This window comes from Neofelis nebulosa, chromosome 10 (genome assembly GCF_028018385.1).
Source record: "Neofelis nebulosa isolate mNeoNeb1 chromosome 10, mNeoNeb1.pri, whole genome shotgun sequence".
NCBI lineage: Eukaryota > Metazoa > Chordata > Mammalia > Carnivora > Felidae > Neofelis > Neofelis nebulosa.
Genome location: NC_080791.1, coordinates 106,989,301 through 107,011,758, shown reverse-complemented (window position 1 = coordinate 107,011,758; position 22,458 = coordinate 106,989,301). Strand labels below are relative to the sequence as shown.

General features: G+C 46.8%; 1 protein-coding gene and 1 non-coding gene across 6 annotated transcripts in view; one reads left to right on the top strand and one right to left on the bottom strand.

Moving 5' to 3' along the window:
- Positions 1 to 2,881: 2,881 nt before the first annotated feature.
- Positions 2,882 to 22,458, top strand: part of LOC131488057 (phospholipase A and acyltransferase 3-like) — a 41,114-nt gene continuing 21,537 nt past the window's right edge. Inside the window, exons 1-2 of one of the 5 annotated variants that reach the window (XM_058689389.1) lie at positions 2,882 to 2,995; positions 3,812 to 3,895. In XM_058689389.1, coding sequence (XP_058545372.1) covers positions 3,881 to 3,895 — 15 coding nt within the window. In that variant the 5' untranslated portion in view covers positions 2,882 to 2,995; positions 3,812 to 3,880. Of the gene's footprint in view, positions 2,996 to 3,181; positions 3,435 to 3,811; positions 3,896 to 7,439; positions 7,690 to 22,458 lie in introns of those variants that run through there. The other 4 variants (XM_058689386.1, XM_058689388.1, XM_058689387.1 and 1 more) reach the window with 4 other exon arrangements.
- TRNAR-UCG (transfer RNA arginine (anticodon UCG)) lies at positions 6,957 to 7,026 on the bottom strand. The gene has a single exon. It is a non-coding gene; the product is annotated as a tRNA-Arg (tRNA).

The following is a 22,458-nucleotide window of genomic DNA, read 5'->3' as shown; positions in this document are numbered from 1 at the left end:
TTGTCTTTGGTACATTGACATTCTTGCCTTTGATTTCCATGTATCAGTTTGCAAAGGTGAGTTCAACTCTCACTAGCTTAATCGAAGAAAAAGCAATTGTATTTGGATGTCTCGGGGTAAAATCGATACCAAGTACTGGAAGAACTCATGTCCACAGGTCTGTTCTCTCAGGTATGTGTTGGCAAATTCAAAAGCAGATGGATTTATTCCATGCTGCAGGGGAGGAAAGTCACAGATGGTTCCAGGCTTACATCATACCACTTAAATGTCTCCAGAGGAAAGAGGCTTTTTTTTTTTTTTTTTTGACCCAGTGCCTATTTTAAAATGTGTGTGTGTGTGTGTGTGTGTGTGTGTGTGTGTGTGTGTGTGTGTACATAGCTCCATCTTGGAGAAGGCTTCTGATTGGTCTGGCTTGGGTCATATGTTCCTTCCAGGGTCAGTGGATATAGCCTGGGGGCTGGGGCCTCATAGCTGGACCTGGGTCACGGGTGTCCCCAGTCAGGGTGATAGAGTACTGTGATATGGCAGAACCACCCAGAGTCACCCAGTGAAAGACTGCTGGACAAAAATGAATGTCCATTACAGTTCCCAGGTCCCCGGACTGTGAGGCCATTTAACAAACAGTGGGATGAGAAAGGCTGAACATTTCAGGAATGTTCTTTCAAGGGGAAGTATGGTCGTTATGCTGCACATTTATGCAGGGGAAGCTCTTCAGGGCTTCTCAATAAGGATTTGTTCTCTTCAGTAGGACTTGAGGGGTTTCAGAGATGGAGATTCAGGAGGAAGTTATACGTCACCTTTCTTTTCTTTCATAAAAACCTGATTTTTCTGGTCAGAGCAAATTGTCAGAACTGGCATATTCACAAAGCCTCACCAGAGTATAATGGATAAATGTTAAAAGAAATGTCCTTCAGGGGCGTCTGGCTGGCTAAGGGGTTCCTGGCAGAGCACGCGATTCTTGACTTCAGGGTTTTGAGTTCAAGTCCTGCATTGGGCGGAGCCTACTTAAAAACAAAACAAAACAAAACAAAACAAAACAAAACAACCTGTACTCAGTTGACTGATAGAGCTTTCCCCTGAAGAGTGTTCAGGTCTTGAGAGTTAATGTCAAGCAACAGAAACCCTCATGTTCTCAACAAAATACTCCTAATGGATTCTGTTTCCTTAAATGTGGCTTGCCTGCCCTCTCTCTCCTCCCCCTGCCCCTTTCCTCCTTTCCTTCTCCTGCTCTGATCTTCCTGCTGCTTCTACCCTACCTGCTCGGAATCCCCACAAGGTGTCATGCCTTCAGCATAAGCCTGAGCCATTTTCTCCTTTCTCAGAGAGCAAAACGGTGGATTCTCCTGGAGTAGCCCACCCCCTCCTTAGAAGGAGGAGAATGGGGACGTTGCAAATAATTAATTAGTTACTACTACTCCTCCCCTGTCACAAGAAGAACAGGTCTCCATGGCTGTGGTTGCAGGAAAGACCAGGAGCTTTGGTGTTGATCTTGGCATGGCTTCCCACCCATACAGTGGTGATGGACTTGGGATGGGGCTTAAGGAGAGTCTTGCTGGCAATGGACCGACATCATTTGGTAGCTTCTCAGCCTGCAGTCTGTCTTACAGAGCTCCTTAAAAAAATTTTTTTTAAATGTTTATTTATTTTGAGAGAGAGGGGGGAGAGAGAGAAAGAATCCCAAGCAGCCTCCACACTGCCAGCACAGAGCCCAATGCGTGACTCGAACTCACGAACTGTGAGATCATGACCTGAGCCAAAACCAAGAGTTGGGGGCTTAACTCACTGAGCCCCCCAGGTGCCCCTGGAGCTCCTCTTTTGAGAGCCGTGTGGAAGGTACCAATCGGTTTCCTGACATCCTCGGTCCCCCCCACCCCCTCACCCCATATGCTTTTTGTTTTGTTCTTCCTGGCACAGCACAGTGGGAGGAGAAAGGAAAGTGACATCTGGGTAGTGACATTTCTGGTAGAAAGCAGGAAGTAAGGAGAAGCAGAAGTCAGTCTGGTGGGCTCAAAACTGAACCTTTCCACCCTGGGTTTGGACTGTTTTACAGTCACCTGCTTAATCTGCACTACAGTTTGTAATGCCCATAAAGCTCTGGTATGTATCTGCATCGCCTCTGACTCACCTGTTGGGAAGCTAGTGAGTGACCCCTGATGTTGATGAGCACGTGCCTTTCCTCATGTTAGCGGCCAGCGTGTCCTGATGAGGATTTACCACGTGCCACACAACAGGCTCAGCACTTTACAAGCATCATTTCGTTTGTTGCTCTCCCTTTGGGGAATGCATTTTTATATATTAACTTCCATGTTGTCCGATACCATCATCACTCCGTTTAAGAGATGAATCCACTGAGGTTCAGAGAGGGAAGGGTGTCCTGGACCCTCTAGCTGGCAGGTGACAGGGCCAGGATTGGCCCAAGCATCTTGACTGCAAGGCTCAGGGACTTGCCCGGCCCTGGCCGGAAGAGAGGTGAACAGGAGTTGGTTCTACTCTTAGGGAGTCACAGCCCAGTCAGAGCCCAGTGCCAGGAGGGACCAGTGTCTGGTCATCCATCCATTCATTCATTCATTCATTCACGGAATGCCTGCCGTGTGCCGTGTTTGGGGGCTGAGGGCTTAAGACCCAATAGTTAAAAGTGCTTTCTTTTTATCTTTTATTTAAAAAATTTTAATGTTTATTTTTGAAAGAGAGACAGAATGCGGGGTGGGGGTGGGGAGTGGGAGAGAGAGGGAGACGCAGAATCTGAAGCAGGCTCCAGGCTCTGAGCTGTCAGCACAGAACCACCCCCCCCCCCACCCCCCACCCCCCCCCCCCCCCCATGTGGGGCTCAAGCTCCTCTAACCACGAGATCATGACCTGAGTCAAAGTCCGAGGCTTTAACTGACTGAGCCACCCAGACGCCCCCAAAAGTGCTCTCATTCTGCTAGACCTTTGCCTTCGCAGGACTTTCAAATTCAATGTCGTTTTAAGCCGTGAGTCCCCTCGAATGGAGGAGGTCAGTAAACGGATTCCACGCCCGTGGGCTGTGTATACAGGTGGAGTGTAGTACAAGACGGGCCCAAATACGGGGCGGCCGGAAGCGCGCGGGTGGAAGGGGTGAGGAGGCGGTGGCGCTGGAACCGGAGCGCCTCTGGGTGGAGGAGGGCGTGGGGAGAGGCGGCGGCGGCGGCGGCGGGGAGCGGGGCGGCAACCTGGCCTGTCTGCCCCAGGGGCCGGGAGCCCTGCCGGCTCTCATTAGTCAGCCGCGCGGGGAGGAGCCGGCTGACCTTACGCTGGCCCGGCCTCTGCGGCCATTAGAGCTCATCCCTCGGTGGCCGCGCTGCCTCCCAGTCCTCGAGGTGGGTGGGGCGGCCCTGCCCCGACTTAAGGAAGGGTGAGATCCTCGGGGTGGCCCTCCGGGTCCCGGACCGCTGCGTGCGAGGCGGAGAAGTTGGGTGAGGCGGGAAGAAGCAAGTCAGGGAGCAGCCCGTCGGCAGAGGCGCCCCCTGGCACCTGCGGGCCGGGCGCGCCACCCTGGGCAGGCGACAGGGATCGCGCTCCCCCGGGGCCGCGCCGCCGCCTCTCGGGGGGGGGGGGGGGTGAGCCTCCCCCGACCCAACCCTTCGAGGGGTTCGTCCGTTCACGGCCAAGTGCAGGGGCAGGGAGGGAGCCGGCGAGGAACTCGAAGGGAGCGAGGTGGCGGTCCTCGGAAGAGTCGGGGGAGAACCGCGCACGGTCTCCTGGCCAGACACCCCCCCCCCCACCTCCGTACCCTGGGGTCCTGGGAACGCTGTTCCCCATTAATGACATAACGAACCCCTGCTCCCCGCAGCCTCAGGCCTTTACGCAGCAGATAAACCGAACTCCAGCCTGAAATTGAGGGTCCACGGCAGGAAAAAAGATGCGAGCGTCCATCGTAAGTGTGGGGCGGCGTGGGCTGGGGCGGGGGCTGTGTTTCAGAGGGGACTCATGGTCCTGGAGCCTGAGTTATTACTGATGGGAAGGATCCTGGAGGACATGGGGCCACACCTCTAGGAGCCGCGGGCCATCAAGCGTCAGATGTATGTAAGCCAGCACCTGGTCGTCTCCGTGCTTGCTTTTCTTGCACAGGCACCTGTCTGGAGCAAGTCCCAGGGAAGGCAGGACCTACGGAGGAGGGAGGCAGCGAGGGGTGACTGGCTCCACAAGTGAGACCAGAACACCTGGCCTTGGGTCTGACCTCTGGTCTCAGCTGACACACCCCGTGACCAGCCCTGCCCAATTTCCAGGCTTTCACTTTTCCTTTTTCTAATCTGATATGGTTCAGAAATCATAAAGGGGCTTACCAAATGCTTCCATTCACCAGCTTTTGAAGTAGACCCACCTGGGATTGTGTTCCTACCCGGCCCTTGGCTGTGACATATGTGTGCCAAGTGCTGTTCTGAGCACTTCCTGTTTCGAATTTACTCTGTCCCCTAAAGTGAAGATTATATGACTTAATACAAGGCTGTGCTCAGAGTAGTGTTTCACGCACGTATTAAGTGCTCAGCTGGAATTCACTATTATTATTATCTCAATCCACAAAAAGATGCCACAGTGAGCAACATCAGTATGTACCTGGCATATTTGATGCCCGGAGTGATCATTTTATTAATTCATTTATTTTTTCAGAGAAACACTATTTTCTTTTTTAAAGTAGGCTCCACACCCAGCGTGGGGCTTGAACTCACTACTCTGAGATCAAGTCCTGAGCTTGAGATCAAGAGTCAGACACTTTTTTATTTTTTTAAATTTACATCCAAATTAGTTAGCGTATAGTGCAACAATGATTTCAGGAGTAGATTCCTTAATGCCCCTGACCCATTTAGCCCATCCCCCCTCCCACAACCCCTCCAGTGACCCTCAGTTTGTTCTCTATATTTAAGAGTCTCTTATGTTTTGTTCCCCTCCCTGTTTTTATATTCTTTTTGCGTCCCTTCCCTTATGCTCATCTGTTTTGTCTCTTAAAGTCCTCATAGGAGTCAAGTCATATGATTTTTGTCTTTCTCTGACTAATTTCACTTAGCATAATACCCTCCAGTTCCATCCACGTGGTTGTAAATGGCAAGATTTCATTCTTTTTGACTGCCGAGTAATACTCCATTGTATCTATATACCACATCTTCTTTATCCATTCATCCATCGGTGGACATTTGGGCTCTTTCCATACTTTGGCTATTGTTGATCGTGCTGCTATAAACATGGGGGTACACTGTGTCCCTTTGAAACAGCACACCTGTATCCCTTGGATAAATGCCTAGTAGTGCAATTGCTGGGTCATAGGGTAGTTCTATTTATAGTTTTTCGAGGAACCGCCATACTGTTTTCCAGAGTGGCTGCACCAGCTTGCATTCCCAAGGAGTCAGACACTTAACCAACTAAGCCACCCAGGTGCCCCTTGGAGTGGCCATTTTAAATATCCCTCTCCTTTATCTGACAACACTATTTTCAATAATAATCAGGAAATGATTACTAATAACAGGAAATATTACTAATATTAGTAATACTATTAGTAATAATATTCAGAAAAGAAACGGTGAAAATTTTCTTTTATTGAGCTTTGCATATGAAATCATGCCAGTGAAAGAGGAAAAGCATGAAAAATAAGGAAAAATGTTATGGAGAAAAATGGGGGAAAAGTAATGGATTAAGAGTTTTTAACTGCGGGGCACGTGCCTGGTTCAGTTGGTGGAACGTGCGACTCTTGATCTTGAGGTTGTGAGTTCAAGCCTCATGTTGGATGTAGAGATTGCTTAAAAATAAAATCTTTAAAAAGAAGGGTTTTTAATTGCATTTGTGTATTTTTGAAAGAAAGCTTACTCTTACATGTAGGTTGGTCACAGTCATGGATGATAGCAATATTACAGTTTCTGTTTTGGAACTTTTACTTCTGGACAGTTGTCCATGACTCTGTCAAAATTGATCTTCTCTGCATATTTATGTTCAGTAGTCCGTTGAGCTAGATTTGTCTTATTTTTGCTCGCAGCTGACTGAAGAGCACTTTTTATTAATTTTAATGCCAAAGGCTTCTCTCACATGAAACCACAGATATACAAATAGGAAAAGTCTTACACATTAGGACAAGTGTGTCAGAGATTCATAAAAAGCACATTTCAGAATAAATTCAGAAATCGCGATACTGCCTCTTAAAAAAAAAGTCAATCTGCTTGCTTTTAAATATCTCCATATGTGAAACATTTTTACTACAACGTCGTCACCAGAAAATTCAGCATACGTTTTTATCTTATTTGGCAAAATTCTCCCAAGTTTTCCTTCTGGAAAAATCAGAGAACACGGTTGAATGGTAGTGAATGCTGACATTTATTTAATACACTGCTTTAGAATAAGTCTAGTTCTCGATGAAAACGATCCATTTCTCTTTTAGTTTCTTCTGGCGCTGAGGGAGCCGTCTCTTTTGTCTTCTGTTTAAACACAGGAAAATGTAGGACCTGGACAGTTGGCACACAAACTGTGTCGAAAGTGAGCTCAGTACAGCTCTGAGCTATTTGGAACTTACTGCTAGAACAATGGTTGAGTTTGTGTGTCTGCAGACTATATAACTGGGTGTTTTCTGGTTGAATTTCCATGTAGAAGGCAAAATTTTTAATTTTATTTTTTATTAAAATTTTGTTTAATGTTTATTTTTTTAATTTTTTTTAAACGTTTATTTATTTTTGAGACAGAGAGAGACAGAGCATGAACGGGGGAGGGGCAGAGAGAGAGGGAGACCCAGAATCGGAAGCAGGCTCCAGACTCCGAGCCATCAGCCCAGAGCCCAACGCGGGGCTCGAACCTGTGACCTGAGCCGAAGTCGGATGCTGAACCGACTGAGCCACCCAGGCGCCCCTAATGTTTATTTATTTTTGAAAGAGAGACAGAGAGCAAGCAGGGGAGGGGCAGACAGAGAGAAGGAGACACAGAATCAGAAGCAGGCTCCAGGCTCTGGGCTGTCAGTGCAGAGCCCAACACGGGGCTCGAACCCGTGACCTGAGCCGAAGTCAGACGCTTAACCGACTGAGCCACCCAGGCACCCCTACTTTTAGTCTTTAATCAAACGTAAACATTAAGGCACTAAGGCAGCCGTGAGTTCCTTGAGGAAGGTCACACTCGGCGTGTTTCGGGGGTCTGTCAGTGTGGGCTGCAAGCTGTAAGGAAATGTAACTGAAATTACATTTGTCTTGCCTTTGTGTCTCTCATCACAAGGAATACAGCCCCTACCTCCCTGCTCTTTGAGTGTGCCGCTCTCTGACTCTCAGGGCTTGACAAATGTCATTTGTTGTTAAAGCGGGTGCCCGGACCTGGAGGCGCGGAGAGCCGCGTGTCTGCCGTCCGGGCCAATGTTTCTCTCTCTTTAGTCCAGCCTCCTGGTGATGCCTCCTGGTCAGTGCCAGCGCTAACCCGTCTGTGTTCCGAATCTGCGAAGAATGAGTGGGCCAGGAGCTTTTCTCCAGCCATGCTGCCCTTAAATCCCTTAAATCTCTGGCTGGCTGCTGGAGAAGTGAAAATCCAAAGTGAAACAGGGGCTCCATAATCTGGCTACCAAACTGGGGCCTTGGACTCTTGAAACAATAGAAATTGGTAAGAGGCTGAAAGAGAGTTCCAGGAAAGGCTTTATTGGGGCTTATGCTCCGACACAAGGGAGGCAGCACGAAGGAGAGAATCTGCAGGCTGGCTGGGCGAGGAGAGGTCAGGGTGAGTTTTTCAAAGAAACTTAGGTGGCGGGGAGGGGGCGCCTGGGTGGCTGGCTCATTCAATTGAATGTCTGGCTCTTGACTTCAGCTCAGGTCATGATCTCACAGTTCGTGAGTTCCAGCCCCACGTCGGGCTCCACGCTGACAGTGCGAAGCCTGCTTGGGATTCTCTCTTTCTTCCTCTCTCTCTCTCCCCTTCCCTGCTGTCTCTCAAAATAAACTTAAAGAAAAGAAAAAAAAGAAACTTGGGGGGGGGGGGAAGGGTGTGTGCGGGAGGGATTTATTAGCACCTAGGCACTTAAAGGTCATGCTTCTGTTGTGTGTAGTAGGTCTAATTAGCATATTAAATCTCCACCCCCTGGGCGTGATTTTTAGTATTCTCATGAGAGGAAAAGTCGGGGGAAGTTCAGCCCTGGGGTCCTTCTTGGGGTGCAGACTGGTTTGGTCTGGTCTAAGCCGGTCTTGGTAGTAAACATCCTCGGTTCAAGTGAACATCCTCTCTCAATTCCTGCAAGGTAGACTATTCAGGAGGCAAGAGTTGTGGCTCCCCCCGCCCACCCCCCCCATTGGAGGCAGCCCAGGAATATTCGATTTCAAGGTCAGGGTTGATGGGACCTGAGTCCAGTCCCTGCTCTCAGTAGGAGGAAACTGATGGGCCTAACTCTGATCTCGATTCTAGACTCCCTTCTCGACAACTTTTAAGACCTTCTAAGTTTGCCTGACGTTCTGGCAGGTCTCTGTGCCAGGCCCTGCACGGATTCATCCGCACTCTGGAGGGGCCGCAACTGGGAGGGGCTTAAGGAGCGCATTCACCGAGGTCATGACCCTCTGCTGAGACCATCGTAGGCACCAGGCCGGCTGTTGGTTCTAGCAGGTGTGCTGGGCATCGGAACCCCATCCCTCCTTCTCGTGGTCTAGTCCCCGGATAAACAGGGCTGCGGCCTGCGGAAGCAGCAGCTACACTGTTTGGTGGGGTCGCAGGGCAGGCACGGAGGTGGATGTGCTGAGCCCATCTGGAGGGGTGAAGAGGGCTGTGCCAGTGAATAGCCAAGGGTACTGCAGGCCTAGAGAACATGGAGGTAGAGGCCCAGCTCGCCGAGGGGGGGTGGGGGGGCTGTTATCGGAAGTCGGTACCTTCGTGTGAACTACTTGGTATACTGGGGAGAATTTGGCCCTTGGATTCAGAAAGTCCTGGCAGTGTTTCTTGGGGAGCTCTGAGACCCTGGGCAGGTTACTTCCCATCTCTGAGCCATTTCCCGATCTGTGAAATCGGGCTGCTGTTAAGAATTCCAGGTAACTTGTGTGCCGAGTGGTGCCCGGCGGGGGTGGTGGTGGTTTCCAGATGAGTTAGGAGGCAGTCCTGATTCACACGGAGGGAGGCTGGGCTCCGTCGTAGTGTGGGCCTCGAGCCAGGAGATCGAGAGCCGGGGAAGGCAGATAAGTTTTGCTTCCTTTTTCTCAGACACCTTTGGGCTGCGGGGGTGGGACCTGGTGTCCCTTGGAGCCACTGGCAAGGGAGGAGGTGATGTGTCAGCCCAACCCGTCCTCCACCTTCTCTCTGGGCCTGAGGCTGGGGGGGCGCGGGATCTCAACCCTCTCACGGGTACACGTGGTTTTACAGCTTTTGCCCCATGATCTCATGTATTCCTCGCACAAACTCTGCTGGATGGGCCCGTATGGCCCCATTGTACCAGAGAAGCTCAGAGAGGTTGAGTGATTCCTGAAACTCACAGAGCAGCAGAGCAGGGAGGGGCTGAGTCTTGGGTGGTGGTTTCTGCTTCTGAAAACGCAGCCTTGGACAGACGGGGTTGACGCCCAGGCCCTCGCAGGTTTCTTCTCTTCCTGAAGCCTTGGTACCAAACTCCCAACTCCTTGCTGGGAAGTCCCTTCCCAGCACCCATGCTGGACTTCAGTCATTCTTGTTATCACTAACTTCTAGGCATTTCTCCCAGAGCATCAGAAATGCAGGGGCTGAGGCTGGGATTTCCACATTCGCTGCACGCAGCACGTGGTTTTGGGAACAAGGACAGCCTGTTCTCGGGCTGCGTTTCACAACCTCCACAGCCTCTCCAGCTGGTCCTGGAGCTGGGAACTTTCCAAGTCAAAAAAATAATAAAAACACACCCAGGCACAGTGGCTGTAAACCCTGCTGTTTACAGAAGGTCTTCCTTCCTATGTGCCAGGCAGTATTTGCTGAGTGTTCTGTAGGTATTGACATATTTGATCCTCGGGACAGCCCCATGAATCAAGGGCTACAATTACTCCCGACTTACAGCTGGGGAAACTGAGGCTAGGAGAAGTTGGGTAACTTGTCCAAGGCTATCCAGTTAGTAAGTAGTGGAGCCCAAATCTGAACTGAGGCTGTCTGGCTCTGGAGCCCCGAGGCCGTATAGTCAGTGTGCTTTTTCTGAAAGTGAAATCTGTCTTGATTTAAACACGCTCAGGAGTCACGACGCTCAGGAGCCTACTTTCCGTAGTTTTTGTACACCTGAAATATTTCATTAAAAAAACCCAAAATGGCAGGGGCACCTGGGTGGCCCCGTCGGTTAAAGCATCTGACTCCTGGCTTCGGCTCAGGTCGTGATCTCATGGTTTGGTGAGTTCGAGCCCCGCGTCGGGCTCCATGCTGACAGTGTGGAGCCCGCTTGGGATTCTCTCTTTCCCTCTCTCTCTCTGCCCCTCCCCAGCTTGCACTGTCTCTATCTCACTCAAAAATAAATGAATAAACTTAAGAGAGCAAAAGGGCTACATGGGGCCGGATGTGTGTGGAATGGAGCCCTTCCATAGCGGCCTTGAATTGAAGAGAAGCATTCTTTTTGTTTTGTTTCACCTGTTGGGTTGAAAATTCTTCTGGAGGTGCGGTCACTGTGGTCTCTGGTCCTGTCTGGTGCCCTCAGCTGAGGGCCTCACCCTGAAGCAGAGCTGGGGGGTGAAGGTGGATTATTACGCAGGGGCCACGATCGTAGATGGAGTTGTCTATGGGAGGGCTGGGCCGTTTCCTTTCTCCCTGCGGTGGTGGAAGAGGAGGGGCTCCTAGTTCTCCCTTTGCCCCTTTCAGGCCGACTCTGGGTAAATGACCTCATCTCCCTTCGCCTCGGTCCCCCCACCTGCCAAATGAGGTTTGCGCCCATCTCAGCCTGACCTTCAGTGTCACCGCTCTTTCCCCTCTGGTTCTCACTCTGGGCTACACAGTAGGGCCACCTGGAAGCTTTAAAAAAATGCCCCTGTGATGCCCTCACAGCTGTGCTTCTGCTCCAGTCCGCCCCGCACCCCTGCGTACCTGTGTCCATTGCCTCCTTGAAGGCGACTTCCTCCCCCGCCACCTTCTGTGGCTTCAGGAGGGTGTGAGGGTTGAGCGTAGGCTTTGGGTTTGAATTCTGCCCCTCTCACCTTTCAGGACCTCAACACAAATCTCAGGTGCTGCCTTTTCTAGTTTCTTCTGCAGCTCCCCTCCCCCTCCTCGCTGACACCCATTCAGCCAGGCTTCGGCCTCCACCTCTGATAGGAGCTGTGCTCATAAAGGTCACCAGTGACCCTCTCCCTAGAGCACTCTCTTGACCTCCAGACCCGTGGGTTCAGCTGCCTCCCTGGCCTCTCCGTGTGGCTACCTGGGAGTGGTTCCACCCCCTGCCCCGAGCGGCTGGCCTGTCCAAAAGCCTATTCATTCTGGCTCCCACTTGCTCTGGCCAGAAACCCTGGTTATCTTTTTCTTTTTTTTCTTAATGTTTATTTATTTATTTTGAGAGAGAGAAAGAGAGTGCAAGTGGAGGAGGGGCAGAGAGAGGGGGGGGCGGGGAGAGAGAGAATCCCAAGCAGGCTCCATGCTGTCAGCGCAGAGCCCGACCCGGGGCTTGATCTCGTGAACCGTGAGATCGTGACCTGCGCCGAGATCGAGGGTCGGACGCTCAACTGACGGAGCCCCCCGGGCGCCCCCAAGCCCCGGTTATCTTTGACTCCACTTTCCTTCACACCCCACCTCACTCCATCAGCAAATCCCGTTGGTTCAACCGTCAGAGAAATTCAGAAACCTGTTGCTTCTTTTCCCCACCGCCCCGTCTTCTCTGAGCCGTCTACACCTCTCTCCGTCCTTCATTCAAAACCCTCTCCTCCTTCGCCTCCTTCTCTCCAGCCACACTGGCCTCCTGGGCTGTTCCTCAAACGCGCTCCTACTTGGGACTTTTGCTCAGGCTGTGACCTCTGCCTCGATGTCCCAGATATCTGCAGGGCCTGCTGTCCGCCTTCCCTGACCCCTTCCCGTCCCCCTCCAGCCCCTTTAACCCTGCTTTACCTTTTCTTTCTTTTTGTTTTTATTTGGTATTTCTTCTAATATTCTAGGTGATTTACTTATTTACTAAGGTTTAAAAAAAAATGCTGTCTCTCCCCCACAAACAAAAGCTCGTGATGCCAGGAATCTTTGCTTTGTTCACAGACACAGCCCAGGTGCCTAGGTTGGCGCCTGGCACCTAGCACTCTGAGCATCTGTTGAGTGAAAGGAGCAAATAAATGAGTTCCTTGATCCTCCCAGGCAGAGGCGGGCATCCCCAAGGTGAAGGGATTCTCGAGGGAGGTCCTTGGCCACTGACGCCATTGCCCTAGGGTGGGAGAGGGGATCTGTTCAAAATGCAAGGTGATTCCACATGCATGCCAGCAGCCCCCTCTCCTGCAATTTGCGTGCTCACTCGAGCCTCAGAACCACAGCTGGGGATAAAGGCTGCAGGCTCAGAGTCAGGAACCCAGCGAGTTCTAGAGCACAGTTAGAGCACATCACACACGGCGATGTTGCTGTTTGCCTTGTCCGGGACTCCCTCGGCACTTCACCTCTGCTTCTCTCAGAACACTGATCATTTAAGTTAGAAAAACTTTTTTGATGTTTATTTATTTTTGAGAGGTGGGGGCAGAGAGCGAGGGAGGACAGAAGATCCGAGGCAGGCTGGGTGCCGACAGCAGACGGCCCCACGCGGGGCTCGAACTCACGAACCGTTGAGATCATGGCTTGAGCTGATGTGGGACACTCAGTCAATTGAGCCACCCACACACCTCCATTTAAGTTTTTTAAAAAAATTTTTAAATGTTTATTTATTAGTTTTGAGAGAGAGAGATTGAGCGAGGGAAGGGCAGAGAGAGAGGGAGACAGAATCCGAAGCAGGCTCCAGGCTCCGAGCTAACAGCACAGAGCCTGATGGGGGGCTCGAACTCATGAGCCATGAGATCATGACCTGAACCGAAGTCGGACGCTCAACCAACTGAGCCACCCAGACACTTCGACCTCCGTTTAAGTTTAAAGGAAGAGTTTAAAGATACTCTACAGGTGGAATGAGTAGGTGCACATAATTATGATAAAGCAAATACACTACCAGAATCATAGAATCTAGGTGGTGGGTACACAGATGTTCACTAAAAAATTCTGTCAATTTTGAATGTTTGAAAGTTCAGATTGTCTCTTTGAAAATTTTGCATTGTAAAATGTTGGGAAGCATGCTATGAACTTAAAAATGCGATTTATGGGAAAGCTAGAAAATACCGAAAAACAGAAGGAGGAGAATAATCCCAGTAACCACACATCGCCCCTGCACCCAGAGGGAATCTCTGAGATGTTGGTATTTATCTTTCTTGTCTATTTCCACGTGTATTTATTTTGTTACATAATAGTAATTGTATGCATTACCCAAAGTTGAACACACTGATGTTTGTCAAGACTTATTTTTTTTTTTTCTGATCCTAAAATGAATATATGTGTATTTGAACATTTTGGAAAACTAGAAGAGAATTAAAAAGAAAATTAATACCCCCAATTTCACTGCCTAGTAATAAACACTGTTCACATTTTGGCATATTTCCAGATTTTCTTCATTGTTTTCTTTTTTAAACAAAGTTTAAAAGTATATACTATTTTGTATAAGGCTTTTCATTAACTAATATGAAAGGGCATTTCTTGTCATTATTCTTTTTAAAAAAATTTTTAATGTTTACTTATTTTTGAGAGAGTCAGACAGATAGAGCATGAGCAGGGAAGGGGCAGAGAGAGAGGGAGACACAGAATCCCAAGCAGGCTCCAGGCTCTGAGCTGTCAGCACAAAGCCTGACGTGGGGCTTGAACTCACGAACTGTGAGATCATGACCTGAGCCAAAGTCAGATTCTTAACTGACTAAGCCACCCAGGCGCATTAAGTATCCTTTTAAAATAAAGCTTTACAACATAACATGTAGTATCCTCGTATATAAATATGGCAAGAATTAAAGAATCTCTTTATGTAGGATTTTTACATATCCAATGTTTTGTCATTAGATGTAACTTTGGAATGGACATCTTTTGTGGATATTTCAGATGATTTGCTTAAGATCTGGTCTCTAAATAGAAACTGGGTCAAAGAGTATGAATATTTTTAAGGTTAGTGATACAAATTGCCAAATTACCCTTCAGAAAAGGTGCACTAATTTTTATTCCCATCAGCAGCGAATGAGGGTATGTGTTTACTTGTATCTTTTCTTATATTTAATATTAGTATTTTAGGGGCACCTGGGTGGGTCAGTCGGTTGAACATCTGACTTTGGCTCAGGTCATGATGTCATGGTTTGTGAGTTTAAGCCCTGCATCGGACTCTGTGCTGACAGCTCAGAGCCTGGAGCCTGCTTCGGATTCTGTGTCTCCCTCTGTTCCACCCCCACTCACACTCTGTCTCTCTCAAAAATACATAAATATTAAAAAAAATAATAAAAACATAATATCAGTATTTTAATTCCCCCAAAAGCCAGGTTTTAGTTTACATTTATTTGACTAGCTAGAATGTGTTTGTGTTAATGGTAATATGTATATCTCCTTTTTAAATTCTTTATCATGCTCTTTGTCCATTTTTTCCTAGTTTGATATTTAAATCTTTTTTATTGGTTCGTAAAAACTCTTTTTAAAAAAAATTTTTTTTTAACGTTTATTTATTTTTGAGACAGAGAGAGACAGAGCATGAACGGGGGAGGGGCAGAGAGAGAGGGAGACACAGAATCGGAAGCAGGCTCCAGGCTCCGAGCCATCAGCCCAGAGCCTGACGCGGGGCTCGAACTCACGGACCGCGAGATCGTGACCTGAGCCGAAGTCGGCCGCTCAACCGACTGAGCCACCCAGGCGCCCCAAAACTCTTTATATATTAAAGATATTTATCTGTTTTTCTGTCATTTTCTTCCAGCTGATCGTGGTCATTTGTGGTATTGTTTCAATGCATAGAATGTGCTGGTCTCGCTCTTTTGGCTAGAAGTAACAAGCACCCCCCTCACGCCAGCTTAGGTAAAGAAGTTTTTAATTTAAGGACACAGGTGGAGAGGTAGGAGGATTCTCGTGAAAATCTAAGAACTTGAGCTATAATAAGGCTGGGTCTCCCAGGGAGCTGGGAAGCAGTTCAGGATCAAGGTCGTTGCAGGCACCTCGGCTGCTGGAGTTAGTACGTCCTCATGCACGTGACTCACTAGCCATTCTTGATTTGTCAAAGCATCTTCTATTTGACCAGAGTTGGGATTCTCTCCTCTCACCCTTGGTTTGGCCCATGGTCCCTGCAGTCTCGGGTTGTGGGCAATCATTTTCCCTTAAAAGGGAGTCTGAACATAGCAGGTAGTGATAGAAACTTAAACAAATTTTTTTTTAATGTTTATTTTTGAGACACACACACACACACACACACACACACACACACACAGAGTGTGAGCGGGGGAGGGGCAGAGAGAGAGGGAGACACAGAATCCCAAGCAGGCTCCAGGCTCCGAGCTGTCAGCACAGAGCCCAACGCGGGGCTTGAACTCACAGACCATGAGATCATGACCTGAGCTGAAGTTGGATGGTCAACCGACTGAGCCACCCAGGCGCCCCTAGAAACTTTTAATAATAAGACCTTTAAAACGTTTAAAAACCTTTTTATCTTTTCCTTTGTGCCTTTTTCTTTGGCTTTTATCCCTAGTGGGTCTTGATTCTAAGATGATACATATCCCTCAATATTAGTTTAAAATTTATGTTTTTATATCTTATATTGAAGCGTTACTGATTTTTAAACATCATTAACGTGGTCATATTTACAGGTTCCAGATGGGAGATGATTTCAAGGGATTTTGGTGACAGATAATAGCCACCTTTTCCAATTAAAAACTGCAAGCTCATCAACATGAGGGATTTTTCCCCCCATCTAAAAATCTTAAAAAGTTTTTATTATACAAGTAACTCAGGGGCACCTGGGTGACTCAGTTGGTTAAGCATCTGACTCTCGATTTCAGCTCAGGTCATGATCTCCAGGTTTGTGAGATTGAGTCTTGCGTCGAGCTCTGCACTGATGGCATGGAGGCTGCTTGGGATTCTCTCTCTCTCCCTCTCTTTGCCCCTCCCCCACTCATATTCTCCCTCCCCGCCCCCCCATCTCTCTCAAAATAAATAAAGAACATTTAAAAAATGTTGAAAGTCTCTGAAGCCCAACCCCCACTGTAAATAATACACAACAATTTGGTCTGTTTTTCCCAGATCATGCTATATACAGTGCATTTTGCTTATAAATATACAAAAAGGTATTTTAGGGAAAAAATGGGATAATCATGTCTTCAACATACTTTTACAATTAGTTCCACGTCAGCTCATATAAATCTACCTCGTTTTCTCCAATGGCTGTATGTGCACATGGCCAGGTGGATGAGGGATAATTTATCTAATTGGTTCTTGTTGATGATTATGTAGGTTGTTTTTCCGATAATTTCGGAGGCCAGAAATTGTTCCTCGGTTTGCTTGCTAAGGAAAATGGCTGTTATGCAGCTCTTTGTAACTCTGTTTTTGTGGGAAGGATAAAGACTTTTTGTTCTGAAATCCCATGGGCACAGAGTCTCAGCTTTGCCATTGTTTCTGCCTGCGTTGTGCAGTAGAACCCTGGTTACCGTGCGTGCTGGGGAATCCCAGGAGTCCAGCCCTGGAGAGGTAGCTCTCTTGCTTTTCAAAAGAAAAAAAAAAAAATTTAAATGGTTATTTTTTGAGAGAGAGAAAGAGAGAGAGGGAGAAAGAAAGAGAGATCGTGAGTGGGGGAGGGGCAGAGAGCGAGAGGGAGACGCAGAATCCGAAGCAGGCTCCAGGCTCCGAGCTGTTAGCACAGAGCCCGACGCCCGGGGCTTGAACTCAAAAACCGCGAGATCGTGACCTGAACCGAAGTCGGATGCTCAACCGACTGAACCACCCAGGTGCCCCGAGGTAGCTCTCTTCCTGATGCTCCCTGTTGGCCACTTGTTCCTGGAGGAAGAACCAGCTGACAAACAGATCCCCCAGAATGTGGATCAAGCTGAGTGAGGGAGACATCACTACTGATCCTTTTTTTTAAAGTTTATTTATTTGATTTGAGAGAGACAGAGACAGTACCAGTGGGGGAGGGGCAGAGAGAGAGGGAGAGGGAGAGAGAGAATCCCAAGCGGGCTCCACACCGCTAGCACAGAGCCCGATGTGGGGCTGGAGCCCACAAAGCCACGGGATCATGACCTGAGCAGAAACCAAGAGTTGGGCACTCAACTGACTGAGCCACCCAGCTACCCCACTCCCCATCCTTTTATAACAGGAGTTGGCGAACTTTTTCTGTAAAGCTCAGATAGTGACGATTTTACAGTTTGCAGATCATAGGGTCTCCGTTGCAACCCCTCAACTCATCTACCGTAGAGAGAAAGCAACCCCAGACAATATGTAAATGAGTGGGTGTGGCTGTGTGCCAATGAAATTTTATGGACCCTGAAGTTTGAATTTCATGCAATTTCATGTGTCACAGAACATCATTCTTCTTTTGACTTTTCCCCCAACCACTTAAAAAAACATAAAAACCATTCTTAGCTTGCATACAAAAATAAGCACAGGCACAAATTTGGCCCTGGGATTGTCGTGCTCATACATCTGATTTTATAACATGATTCCTTGAGTTCTTAACTTGGATTCAGCTCAGTTGGCTTGTGTGTTTCATGAAGTTATTGTTTCTCTAGTTAGATTCTATGACAGAGGGTGAAGTCATTCATATTCTTAGTTCATGGCATCCTGTCCTGGCTGGTCCCTGTAAGACCCCCCCCCCCCCCGCCCGCCCTTCTCTTGTGGGTTTTTTTGTTTTGGTTTCTTTGGGTTCCCTTATATCCTCATCCCTTTCCAATGGCTAGCATCCTGATGTATTTAATGTGTGTTCCTTAGTCCACATGATTCTGTTCTTGTTTTTGTTGGTTTTTTATTTTTTATTTTATTAAACAAATATTTATTTATTTATTTGTTTGTTTTGAGAGAGAGAGAGGACGAGCAGGGGAGGAGCAGAGAGAGAGAGAGAGAGAGAGAGAGAGAGAGAGAGAAGGAGCAGGGGAGGGGCAGAGTGAGAGAGAAGGAGAGAGAAAATCCCAAGCAGGCTCCGTGCTGTCAGTGCAGAGCCCTATGTGGGGCTTGAACCCATGAACCGTGGGGATCATGACCTGAGCTGAAACCAAGAGTCAGACGCTTAACCGACTGAGCCACCCAGGCGCCCTTCTTGTTGGTTTTTTAAGACGATCTTTGCGGGTATGGTTCTTCTAAGATGCGTATCATTGGTTTGCGTGTGGGTATCTTTAATCTATATAAGCGGTGTTGGGTTGCAGAGCTATTCTCCTTCTTCCACTTAGCTCTGTATCTAAAAGATCATCCTTGTTGCCATGTGAACACCGAGTCTTTGCACTAGTTAGAAACTGGTGCACAGGGCTCCACAGGTGAGTCCGCCACCTTTCACTTCATTTTTAAAAAGAAGTGTCCTTGGGTGCTTTTATGTATTGGCCTTGTGCATATTTGGAAATAGGGACCATCTGCTCCTATAAGGGGCAGGCAATTTGCTTGTGTATTTTAATGCTTATTTATTTATTTAGAGAGACAGAATGCAAGTGGGGGAGGAGCAAAGAGAGAGGGAGACAGACTCCGAAGCAGGCTCCAGGCTCCGAGCTGTCAGCCCGGAGCCCGACGCGAGGCTTGAACTCACAAACTGTGAGATCATGACCTGAGCCGAAGTCAGATTCTTTTTTTTTTTTTTTTTTTTTGATTTAGAAAGTATTTGCAATTTATTTTTTTAATTTTATTTTTTATTTATTTTATTTTATTTTTATTTATTTTTATTATTTTTTTCCAATATATGAAATTTATTGTCAAATTGGTTTCCATACAACACCCAGTGCTCATCCCAAAAGGTGCCCTCCTCAATACCCATCCCCCACCCTCCCCTCCCTCCCACCTCCCATCAACCCTCAGTTTGTTCTCAGTTTTTAACAGTCTCTTATGCTTTGGCTCTCTCCCACTCTAACCTCTTTTTTTTTTTTTCCCTTCCCCTCCCCCATGGGTTTCTGTTAAGTTTCTCAGGATCCACATAAGAGTGAAACCATATGGTATCTGTCTTTCTCCGTATGGCTTATTTCACTTAGCATCACACTCTCCAGTTCCATCCACGTTGCTACAAAGGGCCATATTTCGTTCTTTCTCATTGCCACGTAGTACTCCATTGTGTATATAAACCACAATTTCTTTATCCATTCATCAGTTGATGGACATTTAGGCTCTTTCCATCATTTGGCTATTGTTGAGAGTGCTGCTATAAACATTGGGGTACAAGTGCCCCTATGCATCAGCATTCCTGTATCCCTTGGGTAAATTCCTAGCAGTGCTATTGCTGGGTCATAGGGTAGGTCTATTTTTAATTTTCTGAGGAACCTCCACACTGCTTTCCAGAGCGGCTGCACCAATTTGCATTCCCACCAACGGTGCAAGAGGGTTCCCGTTTCTCCACATCCTCTCCAGCATCTGTAGTCTCCTGATTTGTTCATTTTGGCCACTCTGACTGGTGTGAGGTGCTATCTGAGTGTGGTTTTGATTTGTGTTTCCCTGATGAGGAGCGACGTTGAACATCTTTTCATGTGCCTGGTGGCCATCCGGATGTCTTCTTTAGAGAAGTGTCTATTCATGTTTTCTGCCCATTTCTTCACTGGGTTATTTGTTTTTTGGGTGTGGAGTTTGGTGAGCTCTTTATAGATTTTGGATACTAGCCCTTTGTCTGATATGTCATTTGCAAATATCTTTTCCCATTCCATTGGTTGCCTTTTAGTTTTGTTGGTTGTTTCCTTTGTTGTGCAGACTCTTTATCTTCATAAGGTCCCAGTAATTCATTTTTGCTTTTAATTCCCTTGCCTTTGGGGATGTGTCGAGTAAGAGATTGCTACGGCTGAGGTCAGAGAGGTCTTTTCCTGCTTTCTCCTCTAGGGTTTTGATGGTTTCCTGTCTCACATTCAGGTCCTTTATCCATTTTGAGTTTATTTTTGTGAATGGTGTGAGAAAGTGGTCTAGTTTCAACCTTCTGCATGTTGCTGTCCAGTTCTCCCAGCACCATTTGTTAAAGAGACTGTCTTTTTTCCATTGGATGTTCTTTCCTGCTTTGTCAAAGATTAGTTGGCCATACGTTTGTGGGTCTAGTTCTGGGGTTTCTATTCTATTCCATTGGTCTATGTGTCTGTTTTGTGCCAATACCATGCTGTCTTGATGATTACAGCTTTGTAGTAGAGGCTAAAGTCTGGGATTGTGGTGCCTCCTGCTTTGGTCTTCTTCAAAATTACTTTGGCTATTTGGGGCCTTTTGTGGTTCCATATGAATTTTAGGATTGCTTGTTCTAGTTTCGAGAAGAATGCTGGTGCAATTTTGATTGGGATTGCATTGAATGTGTAGATAGCTTTGGGTAGTATTGACATTTGACAATATTTATTCTTCTAATCCATGAGCACGGAATGTCTTTCCATTTCTTTATATCTTCTTCAATTGCCTTCATAAGCTTTCTATAGTTTTCATCATACAGATCTTTTACATCTTTGGTTAGATTTATTCCTAGGTATTTTATGCTTCTTGGTGCAATTGTGAATGGGATCAGTTTCTTTATTTGTCTTTCTGTTGCTTCATTGTTAGTGTATAAGAATGCAACTGATTTCTGTACATTGATTTTGTATCCTGCAACTTTGCTGAATTCATGTATCAGTTCTAGCAGACTTTTGGTGGAGTCTATCGGATTTTCCATGTATAATATCATGTCATCTGCAAAAAGTGAAAGCTTGACTTCATCTTTGCCAATTTTGATGCCTTTGATTTCCTTTTGTTGTCTGATTGCTGATGCTAGAACTTCCAACACTATGTTAAGCAACAGCGGTGAGAGTGAGCATCCCTGTCGTGTTCCTGATCTCAGGGAAAAAGCTCTCAGGTTTTGAGGATGATGTTAGCTGTGGGCTTTTCATAAATGGCTTTTATGATGTTTAAGTATGTTCCTTCTATCCCGACTTTCTCAAGGGTTTTTATTAAGAAAGGGTGCTGGTTTTGTCAAAGGCCTTTTCTGCATTGATTGACAGGATCATATGGTTCTTCTCTTTTTTTTTTTTATTAATGTGATGTATCACGTTGATTGATTTGCGAATGTTGAACCAGCCCTGCATCCCAGGAATGAATCCCACTTGATCATGGTGAATAATTCTTTTTATATGCTGTTGAATTCGATTTGCTAGTATCTTACTGAGAATTTTTGCATCCATATTCATCAGGGATATTGGCCTGTAGTTCTCTTTTTTTACTGGGTCTCTGTCTGGTTTAGGAACCAGAGTAATACTGGCTTCATAGAATGAGTCTGGAAGTTTTCCTTCCCTTTCTATTTCTTGGAATAGCTTGAGAAGGATAAGTATTATCTCTGCTTTAAATGGCTGGTAGAACTCCCCTGGGAAGCCATCTGGTCCTGGACTCTTATTTGTTGGGAGATTTTTGATAACTGATTCAATTTCTTCTCTGGTTATGGGTCTGTTCAAGCTTTCTATTTCCTCCTGATTGAGTTTTGGAAGAGTGTGGGTGTTTAGGAATGTGTCCATTTCTTCCAGGTTGTCCAATTTGTTGGCATATAATTTTTCTTTTTTTTTTTTTTTTTTTTTTTTTTTTTTTTTAATTTTTAACGTTTATTTATTTTTGAGACAGAGCATGAACGGGGGAGGGGCAGAGAGAGAGGGAGACGCAGAATCCGAAACAGGCTCCAGGCTCCGAGCCATCAGCCCAGAGCCCGACGCGGGGCTCGAACTCACGGACCGCGAGATCGTGACCTGGCTGAAGTCGGACGCTCAACCGACTGCGCCACCCAGGCGCCCCGGCATATAATTTTTCATAGTATTCCCTGATAATTGTTTGTATCTCTGAGGGATTGGTTGTAATAATTCCATTTTCATTCATGATTTTATCTATTTGGGTCATCTCCCTTTTCTTTTTGAGAAGCCTGGCTAGAGGTTTGTCTATTTTGTTAATTTTTTCAAAAAACCAACTCTTGGTTTCGTTGATCTGCTCTACAGTTTTTTTTAGATTCTATATTGTTTATTTCTGCTCTGATCTTTATTATTTCTCTTCTTCTGCTGGGTTTATGCTGCCTTTGCTGTTCTGCTTCTATTTCCTTTAGGTGTGCTGTTAGATTTTGTATTTGGGATTTTTCTTGTTTCTTGAGATAGGCCTGGATTGCAATGTATTTTCCTCTCAGGACTGCCTTCGCTGCATCCCAAAGCGTTTGGATTGTTGTATTTTCATTTTCGTTTGTTTCCATATATTTTTTGATTTCTTCTCTAATTGCCTGGTTGACCCATTCATTCTTTAGTAGGGTGTTCTTTAACCTCCACGCTTTTGGAGGTTTTCCAGACTTTTTCCTGTGGTTGATTTCAAGCTTCATAGCATTGTGGTCTGAAAGTATGCATGGTATAATTTCAATTCTTGTAAACTTATGAAGGG